The 20,914-nt window shown below is 43.1% G+C and overlaps 1 protein-coding gene across 1 annotated transcript in view; it reads left to right on the forward strand.

The window, feature by feature from the left end:
• Positions 1 to 15,960, forward strand: part of LOC134443468 (receptor-type tyrosine-protein phosphatase S-like) — a 33,714-nt gene extending 17,754 nt beyond the window's left edge. Inside the window, exons 5-6 of the mRNA XM_063193246.1 lie at positions 6,232 to 6,353; positions 15,638 to 15,960. Coding sequence (XP_063049316.1) covers positions 6,232 to 6,353; positions 15,638 to 15,960 — 445 coding nt within the window. The remainder of the gene's footprint in view (positions 1 to 6,231; positions 6,354 to 15,637) is intronic.
• Positions 15,961 to 20,914: the final 4,954 nt, after the last annotated feature.

A 20,914-nucleotide genomic window follows, 5' to 3' on the forward strand; every position in this document is an offset into this window, starting at 1 on the left:
ATTATAATTCACACACATTACACATTTGTTAAAACAACATACCATAGGTGCAATTTCCATGTTATGTGTGAAGGATTCTGAATGCACTATTTGCATTCTTTTCATTGAACAGTTAGTGTCATTAAATTCTCATTTCTGTGAGTGAGCTGACAATTGTAATATTCTTCTTTTGCAAATGCCATTCTGAGAGTTGCATATCCTCTTGACCTCTTGCCTTGTCCTAATTAATATTGTTTTCAAACACTTGAGTGTCCACCTCTTGTACACTCAAGTTGAGCCATTTTTGCAACCAAGACACTATGGTATCTATCAAAATCTAATATGCCTGGTCAGCCATTGAATAGTACTTTCTGATAATAACATCCACATGCCCATCAACTAATCATCCACAGGGTGTCGGAAACTTTTTCCATAACTGCAAGTAGGCTATGTGACAAAAGGAGACCAGGCAACATTTTTTCACTTCATGAGTGACCCAATACTACCAGTGCTTATGGGTTTGAGGTTCAACAAAACAAAATTGCCAAAAGAAAATCTCATTTCATGTAAAGAAGTAAGCGTGATCAAGTTTGTATCGATAACACTCTGGCCCATTTTAGGACATCTTAGCATGCATCTCCAGCACATGCCTACCATCACTTTAATTTATTAGAAATATAGGCTAAATGTGTCCTGGCCCACTGACTGAAAAAAAGATTATTTAACATAATGTATGTAGGCTTTCTAAAGATCCACTGGATGTGACATTTGTGTTGTGATATCTCCCAACTTCCTACATTCCTCTACCTTAGTTCTACAATGTAATTGCAGAACTTGCATTTGCAATGCATTTCAATGGTCAGCATCTAAAGTACCTGAATTATGTGCATTTAGCAATCTAATCCATATATTTTCCAAAGGTTCATAATGTGCATTGAAACATCTCCCAACTTCCTCTATCCCTACATAAGCTCTGCAAAGTCCTAAAGATTTCATACTTTTAAATGCATTGATTTTTAATGGACGGCCATGAGTTGTGGGTCTAAAATAAGTGGGTTATTTGTAGTAAGCTATCCAATCCATATATTGTCTTAGGTCTATACACTGTAGATGTGATATAATGTGCATTGAGGCATCTCACAACGTCCTACATTCCACTATACCTTAGTTATGTAATGTGCTTTGCATTACATTGAAATGCATTGATTTCCATTGAAATCCAATGGACAGTTATAGGTTTTGGGCCTAAATAGGTGTATAATTTATATTAAACTAGCAAACCCATATATTTTCTTAATGCCCACACCCTACAGATATGATATAGCAATCATTGGGATTTGACCCACCCTCCTACAGGCTTCTGCATCAATCTAACCTTGCATTATATTGCTGAAAAAGTGTACGACGGATACATTTTGACTTATATAATTCATAGGAAAGTACATTATCCATCAAACCTGTATATTTTTAAAATCCCTAAGGTGTCTACATGTGATGTAACATCAATAAAAACATATACCATCATCACAGACACTTACATATGCCTATATCCATATACAGGCATGTATTGCGAAATGCACTGGTTGTCATTATAAAAGTGAGTAAAAATATAAGAAAGCTACCACTTCCAGAGGGCTATCATACCAAATAATGTTCCTCAGGCATGGAGAATTACAAAAAACATTGATGGACTTTGCCACCCCAGGTGATACCAATATGTGAAAATTTGGCCTCTGGCTCATACCCTATACGGTACCCTCTACTTCAGGCCTCAAATTAACCATGTGGGCACTTGATGACTGGAACGCCCTTTTAACCCCATGTACAGTAGCACTGTATCAAACAATCAAGCTTGGAAAAACTTTGTTTTTCAAAGTTCTTTATATTAATCTTGGCCTTCAAAGTATATGTTTCTGTCTATGTCTTATCACAGTGTCTGTTTTGTCTGCTGTCATCTGCTGGTCAAAAAACGTAACAACAGCGCAATGTAAGAAAACAAAAGGGGCTAGAAAATCTTGCCCATAATTTACCAATAAAGTAGCCTAGAAATCTAGACGCCCCAAGAGTATAAGCTCGTTAGGCTATCAATAAAGCACCTTAATTCTACGGTATATTACTATATATTAATTATGATTTTAACAAGCATTATGCAGAATGCTCAATCATGATTACATTTCTACCAGGACACACCCACCCCCATGTCTGGTAGAAATGTAGTGCAGGGTCGAGGCCATCTTGGGACTGGCAACATGATTGAGCATTAAGCAGTCACACTTAGGAAATCATTTAAACTAGAAATATTCATCATGCCTGTTAAAATCATAATTAATATATAGCAATATACTGTATAATTACAGTGCTTTATTGGTAAATTATGGGCAAGATTTCTCAGCCCCTTTTGTTTTATTATATTACACTGTTGTTACTTTTTTAGACCAGCAGATGGCAGCAGACAAAACAGACACTGTGATAAGATATAGAGAAAAACATATACTTTGAAGGCCAAGATTAATATGAAGAACTTTGAAAAACAAAGTTTTTCCAAGCTTGAATGTTTGATACAGTGCTACTGTACATGGGGTTAAAAGGGCGTTCCAGTCATCAAGTGCCCACATGGTTAATTTGAGGCCTGAAGTAGAGGGTACCGTAAGGTCATTTTGTCTCAAAGCTGTTTTTGAGTCCCTCCTATTTTATCTTTTAAAGTCTGAGCGCCCTACATTTTTTGGAATACACTGTACAGTTCCCAAATATGATGGAAAATCAATTATAACTCCCAAAGCATACATAGTGTCCAAGTTCTGGAACCCCAAAATGGCAAGACTCTTCATCACGCTTTTCACAAATTCAGTTTTTAAGGCTTAATATAGCCAAAAATAATCAAGGCATGCCATTTGTAAGTACATCATCTGGTAGACGGGGTCATATTGAGGGGCCATGGTGATTTTTAGGCCTGTATCTTCCTTGAAACTAAAACCAGAGGTGTCAAAATCTGCTTGTAAATTTTGTATGCAATTCACAGGCTTGAAAAGTGGGCATGGCACCCCAACTTTGGAGGGCTTCATCTCTGCAACCGTTGGACGTAGGGTGCTAATACTTGGTATTCTTTCAATTGACATCAAAAGGTACCTGTATGTGAGATATCGGGCAAATCAGAGAGGGTCATGTGGGGAGATTCTAGGGAATCATGTGAATTGACATGGAATCACCCGGAAAATATATTGACGATATCCTTTTAATATGGTCTGGGTCAGAATCTGAACTGTCATTGTTTCACTCATACCTTAACAACACCAATCCTAATATAAAATTGAACCTTGAATTCTCTCACACTCAAATCAGCTTCCTGGATTTAAAAATATCTAAAGATTTGAACGGAGATCTGCATACAGGTACTTCAATCTTCAGGAAACCTACAGACCGTAACACCATACTAAAAGCAGATAGTTTCCACCCACCTTGGCTGATTAAGAATATTCCATATGGTCAATTTCAGAGGCTTCGGCGCATCTGTGATTCCGATGAAGATTTTGAACTGAATGCACAGGAAATGACTGACAGGTTTCTAAAAAGAGGTTACAATGGTAAAACTATACATGCTGCCTATAACAGAGCCAAAAGCCTCCCCAGAGAACAGCTACTGGATAAGAAACAAGACAAAGCACAATGCCCAAACCAAGTGTACTTTGTAACACAATACAGCAGTGAAGCACACAAAATAAAACAAATCATTAAAAAGAATTGGGACATACTTACCAGTGATGTTTCTCTTAGGGAAGCACTTCCTGACTCTCCTACTATCACTTTCAGAAGAGCTCCAACCTTAAGTGACTAACTGGTGCGGAGCCATCTTCCACCAGTTCAGACAAAAACATGGCTGGATACAAGAGGTGGTAACCACCAATGTGGAAACTGTAACCACTGTGGCAACATGAGAAGAACAAACTCATTCTTGGATGTAAAATCAGGCCAGGAATATACAATACGCAGTTTTATCAACTGCAACACTACTTTCGTTGTTTACAGACTTGAATGTCCATGTGGATGCTTCTATATAGGAAGAACAAAGCGGAAACTGAAAACAAGGTTGGCAGAACATAAATATGCCATCAGAACCGCTTATCACAATTACCCCATGGCCGTGCACTACAAAGATGTTGGACATGGTAGTTGTGACACATTAAGGATCTCTGGCATAGAACACATAAAAAAAACAATCAGAGGGGGGGACAGGTTGAAAAAAACTGGTACAGCGGGAATCCTTTTGGATATATACCCTAAAGGCAACAACATATCCAGGACTTAACCTTGAACTGGACTTCTCCCCTTTCCTCTGAGATGTGATTGATATTTATATATGTGTTAATGATTTCACAAAAATATGCCTTTTCCCACTGCTGCTGAACTACTAACTGTTGAAAAAGATCATTATGATTATATGTGTATTATTTGTTACTTTGAAGCTGGGGTTTACTTAACCTAACAAATCTATTGTATTTTACTTACTTATGGTGCCCCAAGTTCCTTGTTGTTGTATTCTCTCATGTGATCTGCTAATCACGTGACTTGTGTCATGTGACCAACCTGATTGTTTTAAAAAGTGGCATACATGTGACCTGCTCCCTGAAGAAGGCCATAAGGGCCGGAACGCGTAGGCATTGTAGCCAAATAAAAAGTAAAAAAAAAATAATAATAAATTGCAGCCTTGAGTGCCTAAGCATCTGTCTACCTGGACCAAGTTTGAGAGCCCCTACACTGATGAGCACCAAGGAAAAAAGGTGAAGACCCAGAAGCACTCCAATTGCTTGTGTTTAAAATTCTACCCTATTGAACACCATTGGTGACAAGGAAGGGAGCAGAGGTCACATGATTCCCTCATTTCACAATTCTGTGTTAATAATAATAAAAACACTGCCCGTGTGTAGTGATGGCGAAATGAGGCTTCCTGAACCAATGAGGCTTTCATGCAAAAAGGTTCGAGCTTTCGAAGCCTTTCTCGAAGCCTCAGTTCTCACTGGCGCCATCTGGTGTGCAATGAATTGGCACCGCAGGCATTGGATTTAATTTTAACTTTTTTCTCGCGTCTTATTTGTATCCGTTCTGTTTCAATAAATGTGATGGTGTGTGTGTATGGAATTAATTACTCGTGATGGTGGGACACTAAAATCAAGGTTAACGCTGACCCTGTGTTATCGTGGAAGTGAGAGAGCATCATTGTGGAGGTCGGCGCGCAACTGGGAGTGATCGGCCATAAACGCAACACAATAAGCAGCCAATTAAAATAACCAGAAAGAAATATTAGCCTACTATAATTCACATTATATGAATTAAATGTAATTCAAGGGGTACCAACAAATATCAGGTATTCACTACTTATATTCGAACTCACAATTATTAAGGTAGCATTCTATCGCCTTCACCACTATACCATCCTGGCAGATGATGTCACGTTTTACTTGGTCAACTTTATTAGAAAGCTACCCTGCGAAATCAAGAAGTAGTTGGATTATCATTATCATGTCGCTACTACAGGGATTTGATCTGATGATCCTGAGAACCCAGGTCGGACACTTTAACCACTGCGCTAGCCGCTTGACTCTGTACGGTCCAGCTGAGTTTCCTTCTTGTAGTCAACATTCCTTCTTGTAGTCAACATAGTCAACTGGTAAAGACTGTTAAAACCCGCACAAAACATATAATAAATAAAATAGGTCTGCTCTCTTATTTAGCTGTAGGCCTAGTTTAGTATTAATGATTGCTGACAGAACTGCTGTCTCGTTTATGGTTGCTTAGCTGTAGAACTAAAACAATTTCCCACCTCGTCTTCGGAAGCGTCTCACTTTGAAAAACTACTTCAAAAGGGAATTGGAGGTGCATAGATCATTTTGACATTTGGGTCAATCTACGGCATGAGCTGAATTTATTGCAGAGTGGAACCAAATCAAAGTCACTAGCCTACATATCCAGTCTTAACACACACACAACAAATCTTGAAAACTTGAGAAGTGCTCCGAGGCGCAGAAAGCTCGTTTGGGTAGCGGCGCGCAATGAAACCTCCACACGCCTCGCAAAATGTGAAGCCTCATCTGGCATTGCCACGTGGTTTTTACGTTGCCGACACAAGCCTCGAAGCAAGGCTTCATATGTTACGCCCACTTTTGCTCGAAGCAGGCTTCGAAGCCTCGCTTCAAGTTCCCCATCACTACCCGTGTGTGTGTGTGTGTGTGTGTGTGTGTGTGTGTGTGTGTGTGTGTGTGACTCTCTAGGTGCTTTGCAGATTGAAAACTCAGACGAAACAGACCAGGGGCAGTACGAGTGTGCAGCATCCAACTCTCAGGGTGTTCGCTTCTCTGCCCCAGCCAACCTTTATGTGAGAGGTAAGACATGAGTTGGCAGTTTGCCCTTTGTTCTCGTGCTCTCATCTGATGAAGGAAATAATAGAAGGTAATTGAAGAGAGCTGTCTATATCAGCAAAATAGTACAGTACATCAATTGTATCAATTGTAAGGTCTTCCACACACCAGCTCTGACAGTACTGTAGCAAAGGGGAGTAGAGTTGCCCAGGCAGGACTCAAACCCGGACCTTCTGTGGTAGTAAACTGAGGCTTTGACCGCTACACTAAAGAGCCAGTCTTCTTGGCGTGACAGTCAGAACACACCCACAACCCTTAGTCTAAAGCAGAGATACTGTTGCTTGTTAGACCGTTGTTGTATACTTAGTAGTAAAATGTAAATAATGCACGGAGGATAAATGTACGTGAACTTCACTTTACTTCAGTCATTCTTATTCTGGCGTATGCATGTAATTGTACATCTCATTACCATATGCAGCGCCCCTGGAGGCTAGGTAGATACACCACATATTCCCCTTTTCTTAAGAAGAATGCATTTCACTGAGAATTTAAACTGGGAAAACTCATGGCATAACAGTAGTGCCAAATTAAAATGTTAAGGAGGCATGACAGCAATACGATCAGTACATTAAAGTATACTGCACATAATACTGTACCTGACACAGAACTGATCTGTAGATAAACAGTGTAACTACCTGTAACGCTGAAGAATAACGCTGCACTTAATTTCTCTCTGAGCATAACAATGCAGAATTTGTAACAACTTAACATTAACACATTAGTATTATTGTAGCAAGACAATGTACAGTTAAACACATTGAATCTCTTATTTGTACAGTGCACTTAACTCTTTTTAAAAAAAACAACAATGCACTGTAAAGCATCACATTTCCTCTCTCTCTCTTTTTTTATGTGACATAATCCTTATGCCACTCCGGAGGACGGACATGTCTCCGAAAAGGCACAGCAGCAGGAGGTGCCTCGTCAGGCTGCTGTGGAGTCAAAGTCACAGGCACAGTGTCTGGAGGAGCAAAGGCAAGGTGGCTGGCATTCCACACTTTGCCATCCGAGAGGAGAAAGGTTGCAGGACCTTTCTGAGCAGTGATCTGAATGGGTGCTGTGAACTTGCGAGCACCTTTTCTGACCAGCACAGGCTTTTTGATGCGCACAAAGTCACCAACCTTGAAGGTTGAAGCCTGTGCACTGCGGCGTCGATCTGTGTATTCCTTCGCTTTGACCTGTTTTGCATGAACAGTGTCTCTGAGTGCGGCATGGTCATGTGTTTTGGGAGTTGTAGGCAGGCCTCTGATGTTCAGCTTTGTGTTCAGAGGGCGGCCATGCAGGAGTTCAGCAGGTGACACTTGTGTGAGTGAGTGTGGTGTAGCACGGTAGGAGAAAAGAAAGTCAGTGACAAACTGCTTCCATGGTCTGCCTTCAATGTCTGCAGTTTGAAGACAGTCTTTGAGTACTCTGTTCCATCTCTCAACTTCTCCGTTGCATTGTGGGTAGTAGACTGAACTGCGGAGGTGTTTGATGTCTCGGCTGGCGAGGAAGGATTCGAATTCAGCAGAGACAAACACTGAACCGTTGTCGGTCACCAGCTCCAGCGGGTTACCCTCACGGCTGAAGACGATGGACAGGAATTTGATGATGGAGGAGGAGGTCACTTCAGAGGCGAACGCAACCTCTGGCCATTTGCTGTAGTAATCCACCATGGTTATGGCGTAGCGGCAGTCAGGTGGTGCATTGAGGTAAGGACCAACGATGTCGATGGCGAGCTTCTCCCAAGCGCCATCGGGTATAGTAGAGCGGCTACAGGAAAAATCGTGCAAATTATGATACAAGCGTGAAATTCGGCAAGTATGTGCTCAAGACCCATACGATCAAATCTACCCGATTGGCCACTTGAAATGGCGGCCATTTTCCAAGATGGCCGCCAAAAAAGACCCCAGAAATGGATTTATTGCATAGAATTGACCTAGAAATTTTTGATACAAGCATGAAATTCAACATGTATGTGCTCAAGAACAATATGATCAGATCTACCTGATTGGCCACTTGAAATGGTGGCCATTTTCCAAGATGGCCGCCAAAAAAGACACCAGAAATTGATTTACTGCATGGAATTGACCTAGAAAATGATGATACAGACATGAAATTCAACATGTATGTGCTTAAGACCAATACGGTCAAATTTACCTGATTGGCCACTTGAAATGGTGGCCATTTTCCAAGATGGCCACCAAAAAAAGACCCCAGAAAGTGATTTATTGCATAAAATTGACCTAGAAAAGTATGATACAAGCATGAAATTCAACATGTATGTGCTTAAGACCAATACGATCAAATCTGTCTGATTTGCCATTTGCAATGGTGGCCATTTTCCAAAATGGCCACCATGAAAAACTCTAAAAATGGATTTGTTGCACAGAATTGAGAAAGGAAATTATGATACAAGCACAACCAAGAAATGTGGCAGTTATGTGCTTAAGACCAACACAATACATTTTAAGTAATTTTCCAGTTTAAATGACAGCGATTTTCCAAGATGGCCGCCAAAAAATACCATAGAAATGGATTTGTTGCACAGGATTAATCAAGCAAGTTACAAGCATCAATTTTGGCATGAATGTGCAAAAAAAAACAATACAATCAAATCTTCCTGACTCGCCACTTGAAATGGAAGCCATTTTATAATATGGCCACAAAAAGGCTGAATTTAGCCCAGAGGTGAGCAAAAAAATGATGATACAAGTATGTAATTTTGTGTGTTTGTGCTTAAGAGCAATAGGCCTATAATCAAATCCACTCATTTGCAACTTGAAAATGTATGGTAGCCATTTTTAAAGATGGCCATCAAAGAAGACACTAGAACTTCATTAATTGCAATTAATCTAGCAGATGTGGCCCAAATCAATGTTAACATTCACTGTTTGAATTTCCAATGATTTCATCATAGAAGGAAACACAATCAAGCAAAAAGGCACACAACTATAGGCTACCGAGGGTAACCCCGGCTCTCTGAGGCATATGAACCAGACATCTCACTATGGGTAACGCCCGCGACCATTTGCCAAAACTTGCTTTCAACCATACCGTCAGGCCAATGAGCTGCACAGCTGGGGATCCCGCCCCCTCGGGGACAAAGCCCAGGTGCGCTGGGCTCTGAGCTTCAATCTCAGGCAACTAACCTTTGAGCTTGTGGGTGAGTGTAGCAATCTAGTGAGATGTCTCGTTCATCTCCCTCAGAGAACCAGAGATACCCTCGGTAACCTATAGTTCTCTTTTTGTCGAAACACTCGACATCCCACTATGGGTATTGAAAAACTCCAGATTGAGTTGACTTTACCTAGAATGCGCAAACAAAAGCTTGGCCGGGGCACAGACCATTCTCCTGCCGATGCCCAGAGCTGTTGAAGGCGAAGAGGCAGCGTCCATCAGCAGTGATAAACGTCATGCTCACCCAACGCGCAGCCCGAGACGCAACAGCCGCCCAAGGGCCCAGGGTCTTCGTTCCGAACCCGAAGAAGAGAGGCTAAAGGCACCAGGCACACAAAGGCAGCGTCCGGACATTCAATACCACGGAGAGCACACACTGGAGGGAACCCAGGGCACGGAAACCACCCGTCTGGGTGTAACCGATGTGCAGGTGGAGCCCACAGAGGTGTAGCGAGGCCCCCAATACCAAGTGGTATTCCCCAATGGCAAACCAGGCCTTGGCACAAGGGGGCATTTCCAGCATGTTCAGTACACAACATCCACAGGTGCAACCGTGCTGGCAGAAAAGACCATTCTCCAGCAGGGCCGTAGGTCCAAGTTGCGGACGGAGAACCTAGTAGCAACCACCACCACAGCGAGCTGGCCAAGCCAGCCCCGATAGATACCCGTTTGAGGGCACACACTATGGTTCCCAAAGTCCAAGGGGGACATCAAAGATACACTTCCCCTCGATCATGCATCCTGGTCGAGCAGGGGCCTGAGATACTTCATTGGAGAAGTATGGTCTAGCTAACCACGGTCGCCCTACCCAGGGACAGCACTCCAGGCAGCACAATTGACACTCGCGCTCCTGCTGAACGAATGAGACACACACAGTAAGGGGTGACCGACCCAAGGGAGACACGTGTAATGCGTCCTATTAGGAGAGGCGAGGATCCAGGTGGCCTTGACACGATCAGCCTTCTCACCCTCGGGTAGAGGGTGCAACTGACTAGAGAAGTTGCGTTCCACAGAATGTTCCACAGCCTCTGGGAGGAGGCTCTTATCTTTGAATGTTCCAGGCTGACAAGCCAAAGCCATTATGTGATAGCTAAATCAAACATGTCAATGTCAAGTCCAGAGCAAATAAACTAAATTCATGACAATGCTTGTTTCTGGTGTACCTTTTGTTTAACAGCAATATCGAGAGAACCACAAATTGCTGTTATTGACATATTATTACAGCACTGTCATCGTATGAGGGTTGGCACTGCCTCCATTGATATTAAATAAACAACTGGCATTAGCATGTCATCACCATGCTATTTGTGTGTCATACTGTGAGTGGCTTATGTGTCATTGCAGAACATTTTTAATATCTGTATCACTTCATCATCCATGCTAACATATTTAAGGAGAGTGAACAATTATTTCCACCAAATTTGCAATTTGCACATATGAAATTTGCAAATTTCTAGGGTCTTTTTGGCCGCCATCTTGGAAAATGGCCAGCATTTTAAGTAGCAGCTAAAGTAGACTTGATTGTAGGCCTATTGGTCTTAATCACATACAGTACAAGCCGAATTTCATCATAAATTGCTTGGACAATTCTGTGCAATAAATAGTTTTTTGGCAGCCATCTTAGAAAATGGCCGCCATTTCAAGTGACTAATTGGGTAAATTTGATTGCACTGGTCTTAAGCACATACATGTGCTTTCATGCTTGTATCATAATTTGCTAGGTCAATTCTATGCAATAAATCAATGTCTGGGGTCCTTTTGGCGGCCATCTTGGAAAATGGCCACCATTTCAAGTGGCCAATCTGGTAGATTTGATCGTATTGATCTTAAGCACATACATGTTGAATTTCATGCTTGTATCATAATTTTCTAGGTCAATTCTATGCAATAAATCAATTTCTGGTGTCTTTTTTGGCAGCCATCTTGGAAAATGGCCGCCATTTCAAGGGGCCAATCAAATAGATTTGATCATATTGGTCTTAAGCACATACATATTGAATTTCATGCTTGTATCATAATTTTCTAGGTCAATTCTATGCAATAAATCCATTTCTGGGGTCTTTTTTGGCAGCCATCTTGGAAAATGGCCGCCATTTCAAGTGGCCAATCAGGTAGATTTGATCGTATATGTCTTAAACACATACATGTTGATTTTCATGCTTTTATCATAAATTTCTAGGTCAATTCTATGCAATAAATCCATTTCTGGAGCCCTTTTTGGCGGCCATCTTGGAAAATGGCCGCCATTTCAAGTGGCCAATCAGGTAGATTTGATTGTATTGGTCTTAAGCACATACCTGCCAAGTTTCATGCTTGTATCATAATTTGCACGATTCAAGCCAAATTGGCCTTGTAGCCGCTCTACTAGTAGGCTCACAGGAGTCAGAGGAGCAGCTTTGACAACAGCTGTCTTGTCATGCTGTGCGCACGTGACACATGACTTGATGGCAGCCTGAACACTAGCGTCCATTCCAGGCCACCAGTACAGTGCTCTGAGTCTCTGTTTTGTACGCACGATTCCTTGGTGAGTGTCGTGTGCGATCTGTATGAGTTTAGGCTGGAGCTCTGATGGGACCACCACACGATGGCTACCACGGATGATGCAGTCACCATGTGCAGAGAGCTCAGTCTGTAATTTGAAGTATGGTTGGATGGCTGGATCAAGGCCTTTGTGTGTACGTGGCCAACCATGTTGCATGTAGTGTCTCACCTGTTGCAGTACTGGACAGTCTTTGCAGGCAGCAGTCAGTTCAGCAGCAGTAATGGCAGCAAAGTCGTCAGACACCAACGCCACGACCTCAGTGTCTGGTTCCACGTCCATGTCAGCATGCGGCAGCGGCAGGCGTGAGAGACAGTCAGCAATCACGTTGTCGCAGCCTCGCTTGTACTTGATGGTGTAGTTGAAATTAAGTAGTCTGGCAGACCACCTGGCGATTCTCATACCTGCTCTACCAAGGCCCTTTGTGGTGAGCAGTGTTGTAAGGGGGCTGTGATCAGTGCAGAGAGTAAAGTGGTTGCCCCACAGGTACGTTCGCCAGCGCTCTGTCGCCCACACGCAGGCCAGTGCTTCTTTTTCAATTGTGGAGTATTTTCTCTCACTGTCTGTCAGTGTGCGAGAGGCAAAGGCAACAGTTTTCTCAGTGTCACCGTGTAACTGTGTAAGCACTGCACCAATGCCATAATCACAGGCATCAGTTGTCACTATGGTAGGCAGTGCTGGATCGTACAATGCAAGAGCAGGGCTAGTGACTATCAGTGTTTTGACCTGAGTGAAAGCATGTTGTGCATCTGTAGTCCATGCGTACTTACAGTCTTTTCTCAGCAGGGCTCTCAGTGGTTCCACTACCACTGAGTAGTTTGGAATGAATTTGGAGTAGAAGGAGGTCAGGCCCAGGAAGGAGCGGAGCGCAGGAGCATCGTGAGGAGTAGGAGCATCAGCGACAGCTTTGATGTGGTCCAGGTCAGGTCGGAGGCCAGCAGCAGATATGATGTGGCCCAGGAACGGTAGCTCTGTCTTCCGGAACCGGCACTTGGACACGTTGAGCTTGAGGCCAGTGTCGTGTAAGCGCTGTAGCACTGTTTTGAGGCGCTGCTCGTGCACCTCAGGAGTCTCACCACTGATGATGATGTCATCAAGGTAGCATTGGACACCTTTAACACCAGCCAGGACGTGTGACATCATTCTTTGGAAGGCGCTCGGAGCTGACGCCAAACCGTATGGCACTTTGAGGTAGCGAAACAGACCCTCGTGTGTGATGAAGGCTGTGAGATCTCTGCTATCAGCATGTAAGGGCAGCTGATGGTAGGCACTTTGTAAGTCGATAGTTGAAAACATCTGTGCACCCCTCAACTCATGGAACACTTCTTCGATGTGAGGTAAGGGATGGCTGTCGATCACCACTGCTTTGTTGACCTCTCGTAGATCAGTGCAGAGCCTCAGCTGTCCACTCTTTTTCTTGATGGCCAGGATTGGAGACACCCACGGAGACGAATCGATGCGCTCGATGATGCCCTCCTTTTCCATCCGCACCAGCTCAGCAGTGACGTCGTCACGGATGGAGAATGGTAGGCGGCGCAGCTTTTGTTGAACTGGAGGTATCTCAGGCCGCAGTTTGACTTTGTGGATGAAGTTGGTCACTCCTTTGTTGTCAGTGGATGTAGTGTGTGTATGTTGCACTTGTGCTGAGGGTGGTGTAGGGCTCTGGATGCTGTGCTTTGTAATGTCCAACTGCAGGGCTGTAAGCAGATCCATTCCCAGGATTGGTACCCCGACTGGGACGACGTAGAAGTTGCATTTTGCAGATTTGTCATGGCACAGCACATCCAAAGTGACACAGCCAAGCACTGGGATCGGCTCTTTAGTGTATGTCATAAGACGGAGAGTAGGCTTTGTTAAAGCAATGTCTTTGAAATTGTCTGTGTAGAAGCCATTAGGAATAATGGAAACAGCAGAGCCTGTGTCAATGAGTAAGTTTGCATTTGTGCTGGAGCCGCCAGCAGCTTGAAGAGACACATTGCACCACAGTTTATTTCTATGCATATCTGCACCGTCAGCAATGTTCAGAACAACCACGTTGGAATTGTCATTGGAAACTTCATTCACGTGTGAAGTAGGAGTGCTTCTGCAAACTTTTGCAAAGTGTCCGCTTTTGTGGCACTGTTTGCAGACCACGGACTTCGCAGGGCATGTGGAGCTATTTGCAAGGTGGGAAGACGATCCACATCGGTAGCACTTTTTACCGGTGGCAGCATGTGAAGACTCGGCGCGTGCAGCAGAGAAACGCGCAGCATTGCGTTGCTGTTGCGGAGGGTTGCGTCTCCTTCCGCTACGAAAAGTAGTCCCTTGCACGGCCCCAACTTCTGCATCAACTTTCTTATTGTTTATTGCTTTTGCATCGGCAACAACAGATTCGACTTGGCAGGCTATCGTAATCGCCTTTTTCAGTTTCAGCTCATCTTCAAGTAGCAAGCGTTCTCTTATCCTTGCACTGTTTGTCTTCTCCACTAACTGATCTCTGATCATATCATCCTCCATTGCCTTGAAGTCACATTTAGCAGCTAGTTCACGTAACGCAGCTACGTAATGCACAACAGACTCACCAACGTTTTGACTACGTTGACGAAACTTGTTCCGTTCCGCAACTATGTTGACTTTCGGACTGAAGAAGGTAGTCAATGCTTTCTTTGCGGTAGCGTATGTAGTACCTGTAGAATCCAATGTGTAGAAGATCCTTTGTGCTTCCACACCAATGCAATGGATCAAAAGGGCGCGCTTTCTCTTGTCCGGCAGCTCATTTTCAGACAATGCAAGCAAGTACGTTTCAAACATCCTCTCCCAAGCCTCAAAACTCATCACTGGATCCCCAGGTGTGTGCAGGAAGGGAGGAGGTGGTGTCAGACCGAGATGCGCCATCCTCGTCGCCAATATGTTGTATACTTAGTAGTTGAATGTAAATAATGCACGGAGGATAAATGTAGGCCTACGTGAACTTCACTTTACTTCAGTCATTCTTATTCTGGCGTATGCATGTAATTGTACATCTCATTACCATATGCAGCGCCCCTGGAGGCTAGGTAGATACACCACAACCGTCTCTGTCTAAAGCCACTTAGTGCTCAGTAGAATTCTACAACAATGGAATTCTATGGAATCTCAAACCTGCCGGTGGGTTTTGACAGTTAACTGGCTAAAGAGGCATGTGCATGTTGTTTTGTATCTGCTCCCTTTAGCTTTGCAGCATGTATACTTCTAAGCCTGCCTAAATTAGGACGTGAGCAGAGAATCGTATATGAGAGAGAGATACTTCAGGGTGGTTCTTTTCCAGTATTTGCATTGGATGGGCGGGGTTTGACATATCTTTCTCTCTTATACCATTTTTGACGTGAGCTTGAGTCAGGGGACTGACCCTGTTTACTCAGAGGCGTCCGTCAAATCCGGTGGCAGACAAAAAAAATACATTTGAAAAAGGAAAGAGGACTTGCACACACGTACATGTCCTATTGTTTTCTATGTTTCCTTTGCAGCATGTGTACTTCCAAGCCTGTGCCAATTCTACCTTTTTGTGTTGTGTTTGTCCATCCTTCTTCAGAGTGCTGTATGCCCCCTCGCTTCCACACCCTCCCCACCAACCACGAGCTCATGCCAGGAGGAAGTGTCAACCTCACTTGTGAGGCTGTGGGGCCACCCATGCCCTCCGTCAAATGGATGCTCGGGTCTGAGGATCTGACACCAGAGGACTCGATGCCAATTGGCCGAAATGTGTTGGAGCTGACGAATGTGCAACAGTCAGCCAACTACACCTGTGTGGCCATGAGTTCCCTGGGCACGATCTCAGCAGAGGTCGAAGTCAAAGTCAAAAAGCAATGCATCTCATGTACATCAAAAATGCGTACAGGGGCAGCTGTGGCCTAATGGGGGCACTTGAGATAATAAAAGGAGGCGCACAAAAGGCTGTGAAAAATGTATATTGCAGCCGAAATTTTAGAACAGAAGCCAGAGGTTAATTGGCTACTGGAGACATTGAGAATGGACTAGGTCCGAAACGTCTGTTGCTCCAGTTAACCTCTGACTTCTGTTGTAAATTTTCGGCTACAATATACATTTTTCACACAAGCCTTGTGTGCGCCTCCTTTTTTCATTATCTTGAGTGATTACTACTTTTTGGGAGTGCACGCACCAAGCAATACACGGGTCTAAAGTGCAGGCGCAGACACCAACCTTTGTTGGTCTTTGTCATTGCCTAATTGGGGCAGCCATGGCCTAATGGTTAGGGAGGTGGTCCCAAGATCACAGGGTTGCAGGTTTGTATCCCACCCTTACCTCTTCCCACACCTCCAGCCATGGATGAAGTGCCCTTGAGCAAGGCACCTGACCCCACATTGCTCCAGGGACTGCAACCAATACCCTGTAACTAACTGTAAGCCGCTTTGGACAAAAGTGTAAGCTAAGTGTAATGTAACAAAAGCATTAATGTGTGACCAGTGACCACCCTGATGGGCCCTGAAACAATACGTTTTTATACAATTTAATTACCAGTAGTGCAGTTCAAATTTTACTATTGATGAGGTTTGTGGATTGGTGCATTGGCTGAAGTGTGTAAAATCCCAGATTGTCAAGCATGATGAGACTTTATCACAATAGGCACCTTCCTGTGATGCTGTGCTGCCATGGTTCAGAAAGGTCATCTATGGTCATCTGGGATGTTACAAAATATGTTTCCTAAATCATTCCAGTATACTAACTTTTGTTTCATCGGATGATAATATAGCAAAAAGAAGAGATGTAGAATAAAAAAGAATAAAGTAGAATAAAAATAAATGTTCAAGTAGAGAAAAAAAGACATTAGACTCTAGTATTGAACTACATGAATTACAAAATTACAGGCAGGTTTGTGGAGTCGCTGTCCATTTTGTTTACAACCTTTACTCCCACCTTGATACAATTTTTTTTTAGGTGTGGAGGAGACTTGTCCCAATTGAACCACACGGGGGCGACAGAGAGGAGGTGTACACAGAGATACTGTTGCTAAGGGAGAGATGTCAGTGCACATCATCCCGACCACGAGGGTCATATTGCTTTTATACAATAGTTCAATTGCCAACAAAATACCAGAATAAATGTTCGAATTCATGTTTATTAGTTACCTTCATCATACTTTGTTTACATGCTCCGCTAAGCAAAGTAGTTCCGAATTGATTGTATGGTTGCTATGCAATGACGAGCTGACAGCGCCAGCGCGTAAAGTTCCATGAAACGCTGTGAAGTGCATTTCTGTGTGGACTGCGACTGGGCTGCGCTTAGCCTACTGAAATGATGCATGATAAATGAAAACACTGTGCAACTTCAACATTTTAGTTAGATGCCTAGGCCTACTTTTATAAGCCTTTTGGCCGACATTGATTTTCACGTTTTTGTGGACCACTTGCTGATAGCTGCGTAAAGACACACCTCGTCTTTCCCTCTCCAGTGCCGCATGAGATCCGAGCGCTGTTCTCACAAGCACAACCACACAAATCAATCCCTTGTAGGCCTATGATATCCCGATGTCTGCTTTAGGCTACTGCAGGCTACAACTTTGCTACTGAAACACTTGCATAGGCAAACGTCTGATGTGGGTGCGAACCCGAGATGGGTTCACATTTTCCCTCCCAATGAACTAAAAGGCAACTCATTCCAGTTCCAAGCGGCAATCATTTTAAATTGCATGGCACACGGTATCTTCCTTCCAGATGCCCACTTTGTAGGCTACTAGGCCTATTACCGGTAATTGATTTGCACGTGGTGGATGGATAGCCTAGGCTATATTTTTAAGGCATCTCTTCCTCGTCATTCCCTCTCCCGCAGCGCAAATGAGATCCGATTATAGCGGTTCTCATACACTGCAGGAGACTGACATAGCCTTTCTGTAGCTGTGTCAAAAAGTGTCCGTTGTTCCGCATATCTCCAGTTTGAAACTATCTTCCGTGTATGAACAGATATTTAGGCTACATGTGTTAGATTGCCTTCAAAAGACTACGAAATAGCGGTCGCAGAGGTGTGCCAACTGCCCAGACAACTGCACTAGAATCAGATAACTTCTTTCCTCTCTGCCAGAATCCAGCTACCAACTGGGATACGCGTCTCTGTCATGCGTGCGTGCGTGCGCTCAACTTAGTACAGCATAGGACAATGAATAGAAGAATAGAATGATGGTGAGTTCAAACTACGCGGCCCTGGTTACATTCACTTTCTCCGCAGTAGCGTATGAGATAGAATGATGGCGAGTGTTCAAAATGCGCGGCCCTGGTTACATTCAATCCACGGCGGAGTGATTATTAGGTGTGATGAGTCTGGCATGATGTTCACCTAGACATCATCCTCCATACCGACGCGTAGAATGCCAGTAGAACGTGTCTCATCCAATCAGTTATCGCAAAATAAATTGACCGGATTTAACTATTGTATAATGGTCGATTTTTTTTTATATCGGAAATGGGTTCTAAACTACCTCATTTGTCTTGTGTCCAAAAATGGTGGTCCAACACCGTCCCGTTTTGGAGAAAACTCATTTTGAAAGTGCAAAAATGACCCAAAAAAGGTTAAACAAAACGCAGTAAGTCGGCGAGTTACTGCTGCACGTTCCAATGGGACTGGTTTGGGAGTAGACAGTAATACAAGCTAAGAACGCAGTAACTCCTGCAGTAACTCCATTTTGTGGCAGTAATACCAGCCAAGAACGCAGTAACTCTGTTTTTTGTGGCAAAAAGACACATAGGGCCTAAATGATGTTTTTTAGTTTTTTTTGTGTGCATTAAATTTCTATCCTAAACAAGCATTACCAGGAAGTGTCACCACCAATTTACCGGCAACACAGTTGTCGCGCCATATGGAAAACTTTGAAGCCTTTTTTCTCAGTTTGCCGTTTTCAGAGTTACTGCGTTCTAAGATTGTAGGGCAGTATAGTATCCTGTTGTTGTTGTACTGTACGGGTGCATTCCAATATGCGACCTTGCGCCTCCGCTTGTGGCCTCGCCCCGCCTCCTGGCCCCTCCTCTGTGGAGAAAATAATAAAGTTTCCCAGCTGTCGCTGCCTAGCCACAACAATATTTGGGGGACTATTCTTCATTCACCATCCAGTTTTCAAATGAGAAAATGACTTTACAATTGAGCTTTTGCGAGATATTGAAATGTAATGCTGTTGTCTGTGATGTCATCATGACGTATTAAGTTACTTCCTGGTATGAGGCCACAAGCACAAGTGGAGGACGCAAGGTTGCATATTGGAACGTACCCTACTTCTTAAAGTTTGATTCACAAGGTAAAACTCAGTATCTTGAGAGGATGATGTCGAACAGTGGTTCTTAACCTTTTTTTCTTCAAGCACCCCCTTACCTGTGCCCAAGACAAGCCGTGCACCCCCAACCCAAACATCTACACTACTGTAAAAACAATTTATGTGATCATTACTGTGAGTCTTGCTTGAGACTTTACATGGGGACCAAAACGTGTGTTAATTGGTTTTGATTTGACCTAATTATAATGTTCGCTAGCAGAAGTTTGGTCACAACCTCAACACAAACAAAACTCCGCGCACCCCCTGAAATCTCTGGCGCACCCCAGGTTAAGAACCAGTGATGTAGAATTTCCAGTACAGTTAGAACTTCCTGTAGAAAATAAGCATTGTCATATTGCATAGTGCAATATTTCTCTGGTGAATTTTTCTTATAAAAGGTCATTATAAAAGTCTATAAAAAATGACTGATGTTCTCTTGTCACCAGTAGTTAAGGGGACACGTTCCGGAGAATTGCCATTGCAGATCAGACGTATAGCCTACAGTAAATGTAATGATACACAGGGCAACTTTTTAAGCAATGTTGCCGTCTGGCATCAGCATGTTAGGCATTTTGTTTTCTGATGGTAGCCTATAGATAAAAATTGTATCTGCTGCTGATCCATATTCTCTTGATACAAGTGTTTTAATGATAAACAACATTTTATTGTATTGTTGCCCAGACAAACTGCTCAGAAAGTTGCTCTGCGAATCATCACTTCAGACCTACAGTATGGGATAAAACTGAAGTGTTTTGTTTGGAGATCTGTGGACATCTGTGTGTGTGTGTGTGTTTGTGTGTGTGCATACGTGTGTGTGCTTGTATACAGGCCTAAATTGTATTGTATGTTACCTTTGACTTTGAACATTGTGTCAAATTATCGTTGAATGAAACCATACCTTTTAATTACTGCATTTCTTCTTTCCTGTCATCAAATTTCCTGTCTACATTGCATTTGGCAGACACTTTAAAACCAAAGTGGCGTTCCTCGTTTGAAATTGGAAATTGGAAATATTGGAAATACTCTGCAGATTAGCAAGTGTCATGATATAAAAGTAGTCTCTATGGATAGTTGTGACATCTCCGTCTCCAAATGGACATGCTCCCTATTATGGCAGAAACTGAGCAGTATTTGGTCAGTACTATAATATGTCAGCTTTCATGTGCATGTACATTAAATGTGTGATGATTATAAAGGTGGTTTCCTTCCGATAAAGACTTAGAATGATGATAGAATTATGTTTCCTCTATATTTGTGTTTATAATACTTAGGCCTATGCAAGGGTTAGGTGTGTGTGTGTGTGTGTGTGTGTGTGTGTGTGTGTGTGTGTGTGTGTGTGTGTGTGTGTGTGTGTGTGTGTGTGTGTGTGTGTTTACAATACTTATTGCAAGGTTTAGGTGGGGTTTCCACAAAGCTGAAGGTCATTAAGAGTTCATCAAGTGGTTCCCAAACTTTTTCGGCGGGGACCCCCCTTTTTCACGTCAACAGGTGTCAATAGACTGTCAACAGGCTTTGATTTTGTTTTAGTTACATCGTGGGCAGTCTGCACACACC

This window comes from Engraulis encrasicolus, chromosome 2 (genome assembly GCF_034702125.1).
Source record: "Engraulis encrasicolus isolate BLACKSEA-1 chromosome 2, IST_EnEncr_1.0, whole genome shotgun sequence".
NCBI lineage: Eukaryota > Metazoa > Chordata > Actinopteri > Clupeiformes > Engraulidae > Engraulis > Engraulis encrasicolus.